This window comes from Mobula hypostoma, chromosome 1 (genome assembly GCF_963921235.1).
Source record: "Mobula hypostoma chromosome 1, sMobHyp1.1, whole genome shotgun sequence".
NCBI lineage: Eukaryota > Metazoa > Chordata > Chondrichthyes > Myliobatiformes > Myliobatidae > Mobula > Mobula hypostoma.
Genome location: NC_086097.1, coordinates 17,926,714 through 17,944,102, shown reverse-complemented (window position 1 = coordinate 17,944,102; position 17,389 = coordinate 17,926,714). Strand labels below are relative to the sequence as shown.

Sequence of the window (17,389 nt, the reverse complement as noted above, 5' to 3'; positions counted from 1 at the left end):
TGATTTTTGTACCAGCATTTAAACGAAGTAGGCAAGTTCAGTGATAACTCAACAACGTTCAACTTAATTTGTAAAATTCCTCAGAAAATAAAGCATCACATGCCTGCATTCATCAAGAGCTATACAGTATTAGGCAATGCTGTTAATTAGCTGTTCAACATTCACACTATACAAATGTCAGGCAACAGACATCTAATAATAAATTCTAACCACCTATCCATGATATTCTGTAGTGATATTCAAATCCATATACCCTACAGCCTTTATCCTGGGAGTCACTATTGGAAAAACAAACTGAAAGAGGCACATAGAAAAAGGCAGATTAGAGGTAACAAGTGTCTCATCTCTTAGTACCTTAAAATCTTCCACTTTCCTGGATGAGAGCAGTTCCAACAACACTCAAGCAGCTCAGCACTACATTTAACATTTATACCAAAGCTGCAGAGTGAGCCAACAACAAAACACATTGCAGTTACTTCTCTCACCTAACTCAACTGCTAAGTGGGAACAGCAACTTCTGAGGATTCTCTTCTAAGACATACATTGTCCTGACCTGAGATACTACATCACTGCTGGGTATAAATCCTGAAACTTCCTATATAGCAATAGTGTAGCAGTGATGGGAATGATTTGAAAAGGGGCTCATCATTTTCTCACAACCAGTTAGGATTGAACAATAGATGCAATATCCACATTCATAAAAATTTCTTAAAAATCTCACATAATAAAGACTACTTATTTTTGCTATATCTCTTTCTGTGAAGGATTGTTACATTTTCATCAATCTATACATTCTATGGTTACCATCACAGATACGATTTCTTTATTCTAGATGTAATTCATCTTATGACATGTCTATTGCAAACCTGAAGTATGCTATTTGTTGTCCTCCTATTTTATCTCACCCAGTAGTCACCTACTGAAAGAATTCCCATAAGTTTATTAAACACAATTTCCCCCTCATTAAGCTCTTTGGTATCCAGTAACTTGTTTCTTACCCGATGCTCTTGAGGGGCAGAGGGCACATTGTAGGCCCCAAGCCTCTCCATACATGCAGCAACATTCAGTGTAGGTTGAACTGGTCCACAGAGGTCTTCTACAAACCAGGTCCTCAGTCACCCCTTGCCAGCATATATCCAGATGTGTATCTCCATCTTCTGATAAGTCATCTACGGATAGAATTAATACAAATTACATTGTCCTCAAATTGGGTAAGAATGCTAGATTAATGCCAGACATTTATAAAATAAATACAGTATAAGCATAAATCTGATCATGCACTTGCTACAATGGAGCATTGCAAATGTTAGCATATCATGAAATTATACTATACTGTCAGTAATATTCTATCATGTTGTCAGATGCATTCAGGGTAACCCAATTTTACAAACGAGGTGGCTTAGCTATGTTATGTTGGAGTTATAAGAGAAGCTGCTTGACCGGATGAATTCCACCAGCAGTTTACTTTTGTACTACTATTATGTCCTCTGCTTGTATTTAGCTTCTTTCACAGACAGCTTTACATTTCTAACAGATTAAAACAAATATACTATTATTGGTATTTTTAGCAATCAATAAAATACTTCTGGTGTAGTTATATGTAATGGAACTGAAACTTGATTCTTCTGGTGTCCACAGTTCTGACTCAGAATTAACTGATAAAACAAAAATTGTATCATTTAATTTCTAATTTACATTGTGTAATTAGTGCTCATGTGAAGCAGCAGTCAATCATATTAGCCATTCCCAGAGTGACATAGGAACATCACACCAGTTTGGTCTATAAAACACTAATGGAACACAAATAGCAACATTTAAAAAACTGAAGTGCTACACATGCCATTTACCTCCTCCCTCACCTCCATACAGGACCCAAAACAGTCCTTCCAGGTGAGTCAACACTTGACCCGCGAATCTGCTGGGGTCATCTATTATGTCCGGTGCTCCCGATGCAGCCTCCTCTACATCAGCGAGACCACTTCGGTGAGCACCTCTATTCCACCTGCCAAAAACAGAACTTCCCGGTGGCCATAAATTTTAATTCTGATTCCTATTCCTGTTCCAACATGTTGGTCCATGGCCTCCTCTTGTGCTAAGAAAAGGCCACACTCTGGGTGGAGGAGCAACATCTTATATTCTGCCTGGATAACCTCCGACCTGTTGGCATGAATATCAATTTCTCGTTCTGCTAAAAAACAAATTTGCTCCCTCTCCCCTCCTCCTTTTTCTTCTATTCCCCACTCTAACCTCTTGCCTTTTCTTTGCCTATCACTTCCCCCTGGGTTCCCTCCTCTTTCCCTTTCCCTTATGTCTCACTCTTTTCTCCTGTCAGATTCCTTCCTCTCCAGCTCTTTATCTTTCCTACCTAACTGGCTTCACCTATCACCTTCGAGCTATCTTCCTTCCCCTTTCTCCACCTTTATATTCTGGCATCTTCTACCTTTCTTTCAAGTCTTGAAGAATGGTCTCGGTCCAAAATATTGACTGTTTATTAATTTCCATAGAAGCTGTCTGAATTCCTCCAGTATTCTGTGTGTATTGCTTTAAAAGCAATAATATGAACACTTGAATCACCAAGCACTTGAAGCACCAAAACATTTGTTACCTCATGGCAGGTGATTCTTTAATGCCATTCATTTCAAATACACTACTTCAAACTTGATTTCTGTATTCATTTTTTGTTCATAAATTCAATTCCTATGATTAAAGTTTAACCTTGTTTTTGTGCCCCTCCAAACCAGGGCTTCCTAACCTCTTTTTATGTCATGGACATGGATCCAGGTTGGGAATCCCTGCTCTAAACCTTCCATATCTATGTACCTGTCCAATTGTCTTTTCATCTTTGCCACTTTGTCTGGCAGTTCCTTCCACATACCTACTATCCTCTGTGTGAAATATTTGCCCCTCAGGTCTGCTTTAAATCTTTCCACTCTCTCCTTAGACCAATGTCCACCTGTTTTAAACTTCTCTACTCTGGCAGAAAATAACTGTGAGCATCCATCTTAAAGATGCAAGATTTTATGAACTTCAATAAGGTTCCTATCAGTCCCAGCCTTGCTGGTCTCTCCTTATAACTCAAGTCCCCTGTCTCGGCAACATCCTTGTGAATCTTTTCTGCACTCTCTGGAGCTTGATCATATCCTTCCTACAGAATGGTGACTAGAACTACACAAAATACTCTGAGTGTGGTTGCACCAATGTCTTGTAAAGCTGTAACATGACATCCCAACTTTTGTATTCAAGGTTCCAAGGTATAAAGGAAAGTACATTGTGTGTCTTCTCCACTGCCTTGTCTGGCTGCATAACTATTTTCTGGGAACAATGTACTTTTATCCCAACGTCTGAAATGTTCTTCAGGATTCTGTCATTCACTGTTATGTCCTGCCCTGGTTTAACTTCCCAAAATACATCCCTTTGCTCTTGTCTGAGTTAAGTTCCAACTGCTATTCCTTTGCCCACTTTCCCAGTTGATCTAGATCCTGCTATAATCTTAGAAGACCTTCTTCACCGTCTAATGTATCACCACCAATTTTGGCATCACTGTGAACTTACTAACCATGGCAACTACACTATCATTAATATATACTATGTGACAAACAACAAGGGATCCAGCACTGATCCCTGCAGTACTCCAATGGTCTCAGGCCTCTAACCTAATACACAACTCTCCACTATCATCCTGATTCCTTCCAGCAAGCTAATTTTGTTTTCCATTGGCTCACATTGGATCCCATGTGATCTAATCTGCCAGACCAGCCTACCACACAGGATGTTGTGAAAATCCATGTAGACAACATTTAAATCCTGTTCTTGTCAATACTCTTGGTCACTCCTTCAACAAACTCAATCAAGTTCATGATACACAATTTCTCATGTGCAAATCTATGGTGATTATTCATAATTAGTATTGCCCTTTCAAATTAATATAGATCCTGCCTCTCTAAATCCTCTCCAGTAACTTTCCTGCCACTAGTGTGAGGCTTATTGGCTTGTAATTCCCTGGGTTACAGTCCTTCTTAAATAAAGACACAATACTGTCCTACCCAAAACAAACCTAGAATACAGAACAGTACTGCATAGTACAGGCCCTTCAGCTCATGATGTTGTGCTGAACTTTTAACCTACTTTAAGATCAATCAGGTTTAATTTCATCTATGTGCCTATCTAAGAGTCTTTCAAATGTCCCTAATGAATCTGCCTCTACCATCACCCCGGCAGCCCATTCAACACAACTACCATTCTGTGTAAAAAAAAAACTATATCTGACTCTTTAAATACTTTACAAGCTTCTCCAAATGCTTGTAAATCTTGTCTCTGAGAATCCTCTCCAATAGTTTGCCCACCTCTGGCATAAGACTATAATTCCTCAGGTTAACTCTATTACCTTTCTTGATCAAATGAATACTATTTGCCACCCTCCAGTCTTCTGGTGCCTCTCATGTGGTCAGTGAGGATGAAAAGGTGGAGCAATCTCTTCCCTCGTTTCCTATAATAGTGATATATAATATCCCAGCGGCCTCAATGACTACAGACCAGTGGCATTGACCTCCCACATCATGAAGAGCCTGGAGAGACTTGTTCTGGAGTTGCTCCGGCCTATGGTCAGGCCACACTTAGATCCCCTCCAGTTCGTCTACCAGCCCCGACTAGGAGTTGATCTACCTGCTGAACCGTGTCTACGCCCACCTGGACAAGCCAGAGACCACTGTGAGGGTCATGTTTTTTGACTTCTCCAGTGTGTTCAACACTATCTGCCCTGCTCTGCTGGGGGAAGAAGCTGACAGCGATGCAGGTGGATGCTTTCCTGGTGTCATGGATTCTTGATTACCTGACTGGCAGACCACAGTACGTGTGCTTGCAACACTGTGTGTCTGACAGAGTGATCAGCAGTATTGGGGCTCCACAGGGGACTGTCTTGTCTCCCTTTCTCTTTACCATTTACACCTCGGACTTCAATTACTGCACAGAGTCTTGTCATCTTCAGAAGTTTTCTGATGACTCTGCCATAGTTGGATGCATCAGCAAGGGAGATGAGGCTGAGTACAGGGCTATGGTAAGAAACTTTGTCACATGGTGTGAGCAGAATTATCTGCAGCTTAATGTGAAAAAGACTAAGGAGCTGGTGGTAGACCTGAGGAGAGCTAAGGTACCGGTGACCCCTGTTTCCATCCAAGGGGTCAGTGTGGACATGGTGGAGGATTACAAATACCTGGGGATACGAATTGACAATAAACTGGACTGGTCTAAGAACACTGAGGCTGTCTACAAGAAGAGTCAGAGCCGTCTCTATTTCCTGAGGAGACTGAGGTCCTTTAACATCTGCCGGACGATGCTGAGGATGTTCTACGAGTCTGTGGTGGCCAGTGCGATCATGTTTGCTGTTGTGTGCTGGGGCAGCAGGCTGAGGGTAGCAGACACCAACAGAATCAACAATCTCATTCGTAAGGCCAGTGATGTTGTGGGGTTGGAACTGGATTCTCTGACGGTAGTGTCTGAAAAGAGGATGCTGTCCAAATTGCATGCCATCTTGGACAATGTCTCCCATCCATTACATAATGTACTGGTTGGGCACAGGAGTACTTTCAGCCAGAGACTCATTCCACCGAGATGCAACACAGAGCATCATAGGAAGTCATTCCTGCCTGTGGCCATCAAACTTTTCAACTCCTCCCTTGGAGGGTCAGACACCCTGAGCCAATCGGCTAGTCCTGGACTTATTTCCTGGCATAATTTACATATTACTATTTAATTATTTATGGTTTTATTACTATTTAATTATTTGTGGTGCAACTGTAACGAAAACCAATTTCCCCCGGGATTAATAAAGTATGACTATGACTACTACTAACCTGGGCTATATCCCATCAAACCCTGAGGAGTTATGTGTCCTAATGATTTTCTAAAGTTCGAACACATCCTTTTTCTTAATGTCAAGGTGTTCCAGCATATTAACCTGTTCCACACTGTCCTCATATTTGTCAAGGTACCTCTCACTAGTGAATACTGAAAGGAAGTATTCATTAAGGACCTCTTCTACCTCCTCTAACTCCAGTACATTTTCCTCTTTTATTCCTAATCAGTCCTACCTTCACCCTAATAATTTTCCTGTCTTCACATATCTGTAAAATGCCTTGGGGTTTTCCTTAATCCTACTCACCTTCTCATGTCTCCTTCTAGCTTTCCCAAGTCCATTTTTAAACTCCTTTCTGGCTACCTTATAACTCTCAAGTACCCTGTCTCATCCTTGATTTCTAAACCTTAATTATGCTTCCTTCTTTGTCTTGAGTAGATGTCCCATTTCTCTTGTCAACTATGGTTCCTCCACTCTGCCTTCCTTTCCTTGTGTCAATAGGACAATCCTATCCAGAGCCCCCAGCAAATGCTCCCTAAACAGCCTCCACATTTGCTTGGTGTATTTTGCTGAGTACATCTGTTCCCAATTTATGCTTCCAAGTTTCTGCCTAATAGCATTATAATGTACTCCCTCGATTAAATACTTCCCCATACCTTCTGCTCCTAAACCTGTCACCCATCGAGAGATCTGTCACCTGACTAAGTGGCTGGTACCAGATTCAGTATAGCCTCTCCACTAGTTAGTCTGTTTACATACTCTGTCAGGAATCATTCTTGGACACCTAACAAATCCTGCCACACCTGAGGAATATTAGGGAAGTTGAACGCACCCATAACAACAACCCTGTTATTTTTGCATCTTTCCAAAATCTTCCTCTCGATCTGTTCCATAGTGTCTCTTTTGTTATTGAGAGGTCTGTAGAATGCTCCCAATGGAGTAATTACTTGCTTCCTGGTTTTGACTTCCACCTACACTGAGCCAGTAGACAGTACTTCCATGACATCCTCCCTTTCAGCAGCTCTGATGCTATCTCTGATTAGGAATGTCACTCCATCACCTCTTTTAACTCCCTCCCTGTCCTTTTTGAAATATTGAAACTCTGGATCATCTAGCAGCCTTATTTGCCCTTCTGACAGCCAAGTCCCTGTAAAGGCCACAACATTGCAGTTCCATGCACTGATCCATATTCTAAATTTATCACCCTTGTTCCTGATACTTCTTGCATTAAAATATACATATCTCAATCCATCTAATTGACTGCTATCTTGCCCTGTCATTGTCCATCCTTCCTCACAGTCTCCTATGTACTGCATTTAACCTTACACCAACTGCTCCATCCCCTGACCTATCACCCTGGTCCCCATACTCCAACAGCCCTGGAGGAAACCTGCCCACAAGGATATTGTTCCTCTCAAGTTCATGTGTAACTCCTCTCCTTTAGTACATGTCATACCTTCCCTGGAAGAAATCCTAATGATCCACAAATCAGAAACCCTGCCCCCTGCACCAATTCTTCAGCCACAATTTAATAACCATATCACCATATTCTTACCCTCACTGGCACATTGCAGATGCAGTAATCCAAAGATTACTACCCTTGAGGTCCTGCTTTTCAAATTTCTGCCTAGCTCCCTATATTCAGGACTTCATCCTTTTTCCTACTTATGTCATTAGTATCAATTCATATCACAACTTCTGGCTGCTCACCCTGTCCCTTTAGAATGCTGTGAACCCTAAGCGTGACATTCTGACCCTGACACCTGGGAGGCAATGTACCATCTGGGAATCTCATTCACATCCTCAAAATCGCCTCAATGTTCCCTTAACTATTGAATCTCCTATCAACACTGCTCTCCTCTTCCCCCTTTCCCTTCTGAGCCACAGAGCGAGACTTGTTACCACAGACCTAATCATTGCAGTTTTCTTCCTGTAGGTCCCCCACCCCCCATCAATAGTATACAAAATAGTATACTTGTTATTGAGTGCTACAGTTTCAGACCAGAGAGTTTTTATATATTTGCTGTGACATAAAAATGTATATATTTTATTATTGACCTTCAATTGCATCTTTAGAAATTTGGCTAATATGTGTGAAGTCTCTTTGATTGGAAATTTTAAATAGCTTTTTATATTCTTTGCTTCAATCTATTACCTCTAAATTCATTTTCTGTCTCATACTACAGTCTCTGCAATGCTTCCTTCAACCAAGATGATAGGCATGCAAGTTCTTACAAGCTTCTGCCATTACTGCTCTGATGATAGAGTGATACAAGAACAACTTGTCAAATCTTCATAGACAAGCAATAGTTGAAGGAAGGAGCTAGACAGAAAATAATTCCCTCCCTGTGCAATTTTGTCTGGTTCCTCTGCTTGTAGGTATATCTAATTCACTAAACAAACTAAAGGGAGACTAGTGCTAACCCTGACTTATCAATCCATTGAAAATAGTTCCTTCTGAAGTGCACCATACATTTGAAGAAAACTGTGGAAAAAAATGCCCTGAATTTCTTACTCTTGAGGTTAATTATAATGGACCTCAAATTAAGCAGTCATCTCTGTTACCTTCTTGCTGAGAACCACCCTTCAAAGATAATATGTGGAACAATAATGTTGTAGCCATAACAGGGACTTGGATGTCTCAGGAACAGGAATGGCTGCTGAGTGTGCCAGGCTTTAGATGTTTCAAAAAGAACAGAGAGGGAGGCAAAAGAGGTGGGGGCGTGGCATTGCTAATAAGGGATAGTGTCACAACTGCAGAAATGACGGAAGGAGGAAGTCATGGAGGGATGGTCTACTGAGTCAGCGTAGATGGAAGTCAGAAACAGGAAAGGGGCAATAACTCTACTGGGTGTTTTTTTTATAGACCCCCCCAATAGTAACAGGGATATTGAGCAGCAGATAGGGAGGCAGATTTTGGATCGGTACAATAATAATAGGGTTGTTGCGATAAGAGATTTTAACTTTCCTAATATTGATTGGCATCTCCTTAGTGTAAGGGGTTTAGATGGGGTTGAATTTGTTAGGTGTGTTCAGGAAGTTTTCCTGATGCAATATGCAGATAAGCCAACTAGAGGAGAGGCTGTACTTGATCTGGTATTGAGGAATGAATCTGGTCAGGTGTCACACGAGGAATTCTGCAGATGCTGGAAATTCAAGCAACACACATCAAAGTTGTTGGTGAATGCAGCAGGTCAGCCAGCATCTTTAGGAAGAGGTACAGTCGATGTTTCAGGCCGAGACCCTTCGTCAGTTAGTCCTGACGAAGGGTCTCGGCCTGAAACGTCGACTGTACCTCTTCCTAGAGATGCTGCCTGGCCTGCTGCGTTCACCAGCAACTTTGATGTGTGTTGCTGGTCAGGTGTCAGATCTCTTGGTGGGAAAGCGTTTTGGTGGTATTGACCACAACTATATCTCCTTCGCCATAGCACTAGAGAGGGATAGGAACAGACAATTTGGGAAAACATTTAATTGGGGTGGGGGAAATAAGATGCTATTAGCTAGGAATTTGGGAACATAAATTGGGAGCAGATGTTTTCAGGGAAAAGCACAGCAGAAATGTAGCAAACATTCAGGGAATATTTGCACGGAGATCTGCATAGGTATGTTCCATTGAGGCAGGGAAAGGATGGTAGCATTAAAGAACCATGGTGTACAAAGTATGTGGAAAATCTAGTTAAGAGAAGAAAAGCTTATGAAAGGTTCAAGAAACTAGGTACTGTTAGAGCTCTTGAAAATTACAAGGTTGCTATAAAGGAGCTTAAGAATAGAATTAGGAGAGCTAGAAGGGGCCATATGAAGGCCTTGGTGAGCAGGATTAAGGAAAACTCCAAGGCATTCTACAAGTATGTGAGAAGCAAGAGGATGAGCCGTGAGGGAATAGGGCCAATCAGGTGCAATAGCGGAAATGTGTGCATGAAGTCGGAGGAGGTAGCAAAGGTACTTAATAAATAATTTACTTCAGTATTCACCAGCGAAAAAGGCCTTGGTGATTGTGGGGATGTCTTACAGTGGACTGAAATGTTTGAGCATATAGACATTAAGAAAAAAGATGTGCTGGAGCTTTTGAAAAGCATTAAGTTTGATAAGTCACCAGGACCAGATGAGATATACCCCAGGCTACTGTGGGAAGCGAGGGAGGAGATTGCTGAGCCTCTGGCAATGATCTTTGCATCATCAATAGGGACAGAAGAAGTACTGGAGGATTGGAGGGTTGCAAATGTTGTTCCTTTGTTCAAGAAAAGGAGTAGAGATAACCCAGGAAATTATAGACCAGTGAGTCTGACTTCGGTGATAGGCAAGTTGTTGGAGAAAATTCTGAGAGGCAGGATTTATGAGCATTTGGAGAGACATAATCTGATTAGGGATAGTTAGCATGGCTTTGTCAAGGGTAGGTCGTGCCTTACGAGCCTGATGGAATTCTTTGAGATGTAACAAAACACATTGATCAAAGTAAGCAGTGGATATAGAGTATATGGATTTCAGTAAGGCATTTGATAAGGTTCCCTGTGCAAGGCTCCTTGAGAAAGTAAGGAGGCATGGGATCCAAGGAGACCTTGCTTTGTGGATCCAGAATTGGCTTGCCCACAGAAGGCAAGGGGGTTGTAGATGCTTCATATTCTGTATGCAGGTCGGTGACCAGTGGTGTTCCACAGGGATCTGTTCTGGGACCCTTTCTTCATGATTATAAATGACCTGGATGAAGAAGTAGAAGGGTGGGTTAGTAAGTTTGCTGATGACACAAAGGTTGGAAATGTTGTGGATAACCTGGAGGGTTGTCAGAGGTTACAGCGGGACATCAATAGGATGCAGAACTGGGCTGAGAAGTGGCAGGTGGACTTCAACCCAGATAAGTGTGAAATGCAAACACGAGGAAATCTGCAGATGCTGGAAATTCAAGCAACACACACAAAATGCTGGTGGAACGCAGCAGGCCTGACAGCATCCATAGGAAGAAGCACAGTTGACGCTTCAGGCCGAGACCCTTCGTCAGGACACAGGGTCTTGGCCTGATACGTTGACTGTGCTTCTTCCTATGGATGCTGTCTGGCCTGGTGCGTTCCACCAGCATCTTGTGTGTGTTGCTTAAGTGTGAAATGGTTCATTTTGGAAGGTCAAATTTGAAGAAAGAATATAATATTAATGGTAAGACTCTTGGCAGTGTGGAGGATCTGAGAGCTCTTGGGGTCCATGTTAGATTAGATTAGATTCAACTTTATTGTCATTGTGCTGAGTACAGATACAAAGCCAATGAAATGCAGTTAGCATCTAACCAGAAATGCAAAGAATAGTGTTATTTACAAAATAACTGCAAATAAAAAGTAAGTGCTACAGCACACAAATATAGAAGTACTGAGACAGTACAATATGGGTGCAATACTGCTTAGCGCTGTGATGTGAGGTTCAGCAGGGTCATAGCCTCAGGGAAGAAGCTCTTTCTGTGCCTGCTGGTGCAGGAGCAGAGGCTCCTGTAGTGCCTACCAGATAGGAGGAGAGTAAAAAGTCCATGGTTAGGGTGAGATGCATCCTTGATAATGCTTTTCGCCCTGCCCAGGCAGCGTTTATGGTAGATGTTCTCAATGGTGGGCAATTGGGTGCCGATAATCCACTGGGCAGTTCTCACCACACGTTGGAGTGCTTTGCGGTCTGATATGGGACAATTGCCATACCACACTGAGATGCAGTTGGTGAGTATGCTCTCAATGGTACAGCGGTAAAAGTCTGTCAGTATCCTGGGACAGAGGTGAGCTTTCTTGATGCTCCGCAGGAAATAAAGGCGCTATTGCGTATTTCTGATCAGGATGGAGGAGTTCAGGGATCAGGTGAGATCCTCGGAAATGTGGACACCAAGGAACTTGAAGCTTGATACATGCTCCACTACAGCTTCATTGATGTAGATGAGGACGTGAGTGTGGCTCCTAGCATGCCTGACGTCCACAATGATCTCCTTGGTCTTCTGGGTGTTATGGGGCAGGTTGTTGTTGGCACACCACGCGGCCAGGTGCTGGACCTCGTCCCTGTAGGCTGTCTCGTCATCCCCTCTGATCAGGCCAACCACCGTGGTGTCATCTGCAAACTTGATTATGGAGTTAGAACCATGTACAGGAATGCAGTCATAGGTAAAAAGAGAGTACAGAAGAGGGCTCAGCACCCAGCCTTGAGGCATGCCAGTGTTCAGGGTGAGAGTGGAGGAGGAGAGGTTGTCTAACTTAACTGATTGGGGTCTGTTAGTCAGAAAGTCCAAGGTCCAATTGAAGAGGGATGAGCTGATACCAAGCTGGCGAAGTTTGGCAATCAGCTTGGAGGGGATCACAGTATTGAATGCTGAACTAAAGTCAATGAACAACATTCAGACGTAAGAGTTGGGGCTGTCCAAGTGGGTCAGGCCAGTCAAAGGACAGTCAAAGTTGCTGCACAGGTTGACAGTTTTGTTAAGAAGGTGTATGGTGTGTTGGCATTTATCAACCATGGGATTGAGTTCAAGAGCCATTGAGGTAATGTTACTGCTATATAAGACCTTGGTCGGACCCTACTTGGAGTACTGTGTTCAGTTCTGGTCACCTCACTACAGAAAGGATGTGGATACCATAGAGAGAGCAGAGGGGATTTCAAGGATGTGGACTGGATTGGAGGGTGTACCTTATGAGAATATTTTGAGTGAACTTGGCCTTTTCTCCTCGGAGCGACGGAGGATGAGAGGTGACCTGATAGAGGTGTATAAGATGATGAGGGGCATTGATCGTGTGAATAGCCAGTGCCTTTTTCCGAGGGCTAACATGAGGGGGCATAGCTTTAAGGTGCTTGGAAATAGGTACCGAGGGGGTGTCATGGGTAAGTTTTTCCACACAGAGAGTGGTGGGTGCATGGAATGCACTGCCACCAGTGGTGGTGGAAGCGGAGACAATAGGGTCTTTTAAGAGCCTCTTAGGTATGTACGTGGAGCTTAGAAAAATAGAGGGCTATAGGCTAGGGAAATTCTAGGCAGTCTCTAGAGTAGGTTATATGGTCAGCAGAACATTGTGGGCCGAAGAGCCTGTAAGGTGCTGTAAATTTCCATGTTCTATAAAATCCAAGGTCAATAACAAATATCTTAAAACCACAAGCATAAACTTGACTGGAATACTGATTTCATGTCTTTGTCTTTCAGGTGAAACTTGATTTGTCTAGTCATGGTAAAAGAGGATAGAAAAAAAAGGTGCCAAGCAGCCATAATGCATATATGGTAACATAGACAAAATATAGGTTTCAATATTGCCTGTAGTCAACTAACAATTTACTTACATTAACAATATCCATAAAACTGTCTAATTATCAACAACAGAATATAAACAGCAGAAGAATGTGTATTTACCTCCAGATTCTGACTCATTTATACACCTTTTACGTGTTATGTCCAGTGTAAGTGGTGGGTTGCAGAAACAGTTAAATGATCCCGGTGTGTTAACGCACTCTCCATTCACACACGTACTTTCATCCTGACACTCATCAATGTCTAAAGAAACAGAGACAAAAAGAACAAATATAATTCCTTTAGATTTATATATCAAATAATTTTATACCTCACCCAGCGGATAAGTTATTGATAAATATTCCTTAACAGTATCAAATATGTTAGGAATGCACATTTTGACAAGTTAACAACTTTTTCCTGTAATGTTACATTAACAAAATGTATTAAAATAGAATACATTTAAAACTGTATTGCTGGGAGCAGCACTCATGAAGCATATCACAGTAAATTATGGGCACAGTCACTGTTTTTCCACTCCTTAAGTGAATAGGTGAAAAACTACAGGCTGGAGACTCATCAGTTATAATCATATGGTATCATTGAAGCTTACAATTCACTACTTTTGAGGAATTAAAATGTATTAAACATAACACAGATTTTGATATCAAATCTCTTTTTATGTTTGAAAAACTTATAAAAGAGTACCTAATCTAATTTAGAGAAGAGTTACTAATCTAACACACTTGCATTGGGTAAATTATTGTTCTAGATCAACCCAATATTATACAATTAGCTCAGACTTACCAATGCATTCTAACCTCACATTGTCATAGTAAAAGCCTGTACCACAATAGCAGGAGTAACTTCCCACTGTATTTATACAGTGTCCGTTCTTACAGACCTCTGAGCCAAACATTGAACATTCATCTGCATCTACAGATGGGGAGAAAAGCACATTATTTCAGAAGCAGGTTCTACACTTTCCAGTCACCATGTTGATCAGATCATAATGACCAGCAATAAATAGAAAGCAGTTCAGAGATGCAAGCCAACTATTGATATTTATTAACCCAAATATTACATTTGAAGTGTGATGGTAAAATTGTGATCTCTGAACATTAGAGTTGTAAGAGTTCACCCTGTGTAGCAGTATGTAGGGAATCGCAGGAGTGATTTCTTCACCCCTTCTCCAATAAGTTTCCATAATAAACTCAGCATGAGCTTTGATTTGGAGATTGATTAGAGTCAAAACAAGTGTTATTTGAAGCTAATGATAAGGTAGCAATATGACATTATTTGATGTTGATAACAAGACCTCAGAAATATGGAATCCTTTCATTTTCTGGTATTCACTATTACATGCATCTTTACTTCATGAGAAAGAACAGTTGATGACATATTAATCTACAACTGTAAGTTAAAGACTCACCACCATAGTTTTGTGATCCAAATGAAAAAGAACCAATCTGAAATGGAATAAATCCTTTGCCATCTGGACAAATTTCATTGTATTCCTCTGAGTTAAAGCAAAGTAAAACAATTATTAATAGCTCCTGGTAATAGGAGAATGGAGTGTTTATGGCAACATAAGAGTATGATTTTCATTTGTTAGCACAGTTATTATAATTGAGTTATATGTTGAAGATACATAATGCTCAGCAATGCTAAAGGTAGACATGGAGGTAATTTAAATGAACTGTATTATTCCACTTTCTTCTCTATAGTGAGTTGCATTGAAATATATACAAGATCTGCTTTCCATACTAAATGAGACATGGACCCAACCTGAAAAAGTTCTACTTTGTACCCAAGCTATATTCTTAGGGCATCAAGCACTGGTCCAAATAATCTAAATAATAACCTTCAAATTTCACTAGAAGTCAGAAGTCATGGGCTTAAAAATTCCTGGGTATTGAGTGTTTATAGAACAGTTTATGTCACATATATACTCAGGAACCAAAAGAGTTGTGGCATGGGCTGTAATACAGGTGTGATTTCAAATCTACTGGGATTCTGCCTTAATTGAATTGAAATTTCTTAAGCCTATGGTTTTTCAATAATTTTCTCAGAAACTCTCACCAGTTCAGATTTGGTATCAGTCCTTTGAAGAACTTCAAGAAATTTTAAAATCCTTCATGCAAGTAATCTAATGATTCCTGGACCTCTTCTACTTGAAGAGTTATCAGTGTAAGCCAAGAGCATGAAAGGCACCAGATTCATAAAGTCATACAGCATGAAACAAGCCCCTTAGGCCAACTCATCCATGCAGTTCAAGTGGCCCCAAGATTTGGTCACATCATGCCTTTTTCACCTGTGTTGCAACTTCCAAGGAATTTTGTACTTACAGTGCAAGGTCTCTCATTTCACTGTTTATATCCTGCCCTGGCTTAACTTTCCAAAATACAACTTCACATTTGTCTGAGTTAAATTCAATTTGCCATTCCTTTACACACTTTCAGTTGATCAATATCCTGCTGTAACTTTAGATAACCTTCTTCACTATTCCACACATCACCAACTTTGATGCCATCTGTAAACTTACTAATCATTCCACCTACAAAGATACAAAAACCTCTACCAAGTTTTCAGCAATTTCTTCCCTTGCTTCCCACAACAGCCCAGGATTTCTAGAAAGCTTAGATTAGGGATGACTATCACTAATATTTCAGGTAATGTAGGAATATTAATTATTCCACTGAGAGAACATAAGAAACCGGACGAAGTGTAGGCCTCAAACCTGCAATGTCATTCAATACGATCATGGCCGATCAGCACGAGGCTCACCTCTTTTGTGTCAGTTCCCAATAGCCCTCAGTTCCCTGAATTTCTAAAGATTCATCTACAAACAAATAACTTTAATGATCTTGCCTTTACAACCCTCCAAGGTAGAAATTCTATTTAATAACTACTCCCTAATCTCCTATGTTCCTTCATTCCAGATTCCCCCACTTGTGCAAACATTTTGATATCTACCCCTGTCAAGCACCCTAAGGATTTTCAACATTCCAACATAAGATCACCATCATTTTGCTGAAGGCTGAAGAATATAGACACAATTTCTTTAATTACTCATTAAAAAAACAACTCTCTCATCCCAGGAATCAGATTAGCTAATCTTTTCCTACACACACTTCACCAAAAACATGATTGGGTATGAACCATTGATTGTTTCTGTTGATAAGACAGAAGTTCTTATTCTATCTGCTAAACCAGTCTTACTTTAGCCACTTAGACCAAGAGGAATTTCACAGATTGATTGCTAACTACGGTATATCTATATCTGTATCAATTTAATCACTAATACAGGTAATTGACACCAAATAGAAAAACAATTAAACCTAAGGATTTCCATATTAAATGGAATGCAATTAAATATATATAAATTTCAAAGAACAAATATCAGAGCTGAACTTACTAGAATACCTTTTTAAACCTAATTTATGGAGGAAAGTTTCCTTAAGATCAACTTAGTGGTTGTAGTTTTCATTTGTTTGTCTAACAAAATGGAAATTATCATGTGATAATTTGCCTTACCTTAACTTCATATTATATTTCATGAGAATAATCAAAATACAATCAAATTTAGCCACAGTGCTGAGAAATCCAGATTTAAAAAGTTAATATCTTGCATAGAATTAAGGCAAATTTGATTTGACTGAGGAGTGATTTAATGATTCTAGATTTGTGAGAATCCATTTACTTTGACCGCTGTGAATCCACAAAACTTCAAGACCACAAGACAAAGGAGCAGAATCAGGCCATTCAGCTCATTGAGTCTGCTCTACCATTTGATCAAGACTGATTTATTTTCTCTCTCAAACTCCATTCTCCTTTCTTTTCCCTGTAACCTTTGATACTCTTATTAACCAAGAACCTATCAACTTCTGCTTTAAATACTCCCAGTAACTTGGCCTTCACAGCCATCTGTGGCAATGAAATCCACAGATTCAGCACCCTTTGTCTAAAGAAATTCTTTTTCATTTATGTTCTAAAGTGATAGCCTCAGAAAAAAAGGACATATCCTTTGCTCCTGGGCTCTTCTACTACTGTAAACATCCTCTCCACATCCACTCTATTCAGACCTTTTAATGTTTGGTAGGTTTGTTGAGATCCCCCTCATCATTCTAAACTTCACTGAGCACAGAACCAGCAGCATCAAACACTCATCATACATTAACCCTATCATCTTTGGGAATCATTCTCATAAATGTCCTCTGGACCCTGTCTGGATCCTTCCTGAGATATGGGGCCCAAAGCTGCTCACAGTACTCCAAATGTGGTCTGACCAATTCCTATGAAGTTTCAGC

The 17,389-nt window shown here is 40.7% G+C and overlaps 1 protein-coding gene across 4 annotated transcripts in view; it reads right to left on the bottom strand.

Annotated features, from left to right (window-relative positions):
• The window catches only part of LOC134344379 (latent-transforming growth factor beta-binding protein 2-like), a 510,939-nt gene that overhangs the window by 21,842 nt on the left and 471,708 nt on the right, over nt 1-17,389 (bottom strand). For all 4 annotated transcript variants that reach the window (XM_063044071.1, XM_063044078.1, XM_063044088.1 and 1 more), the window contains 4 exons: nt 14,512-14,598; nt 13,887-14,015; nt 13,203-13,343; nt 999-1,169 (listed from right to left, as the gene is read on the bottom strand). In XM_063044071.1, the coding sequence (XP_062900141.1) occupies nt 999-1,169; nt 13,203-13,343; nt 13,887-14,015; nt 14,512-14,598 (528 nt within the window). The remainder of the gene's footprint in view (nt 1-998; nt 1,170-13,202; nt 13,344-13,886; nt 14,016-14,511; nt 14,599-17,389) is intronic.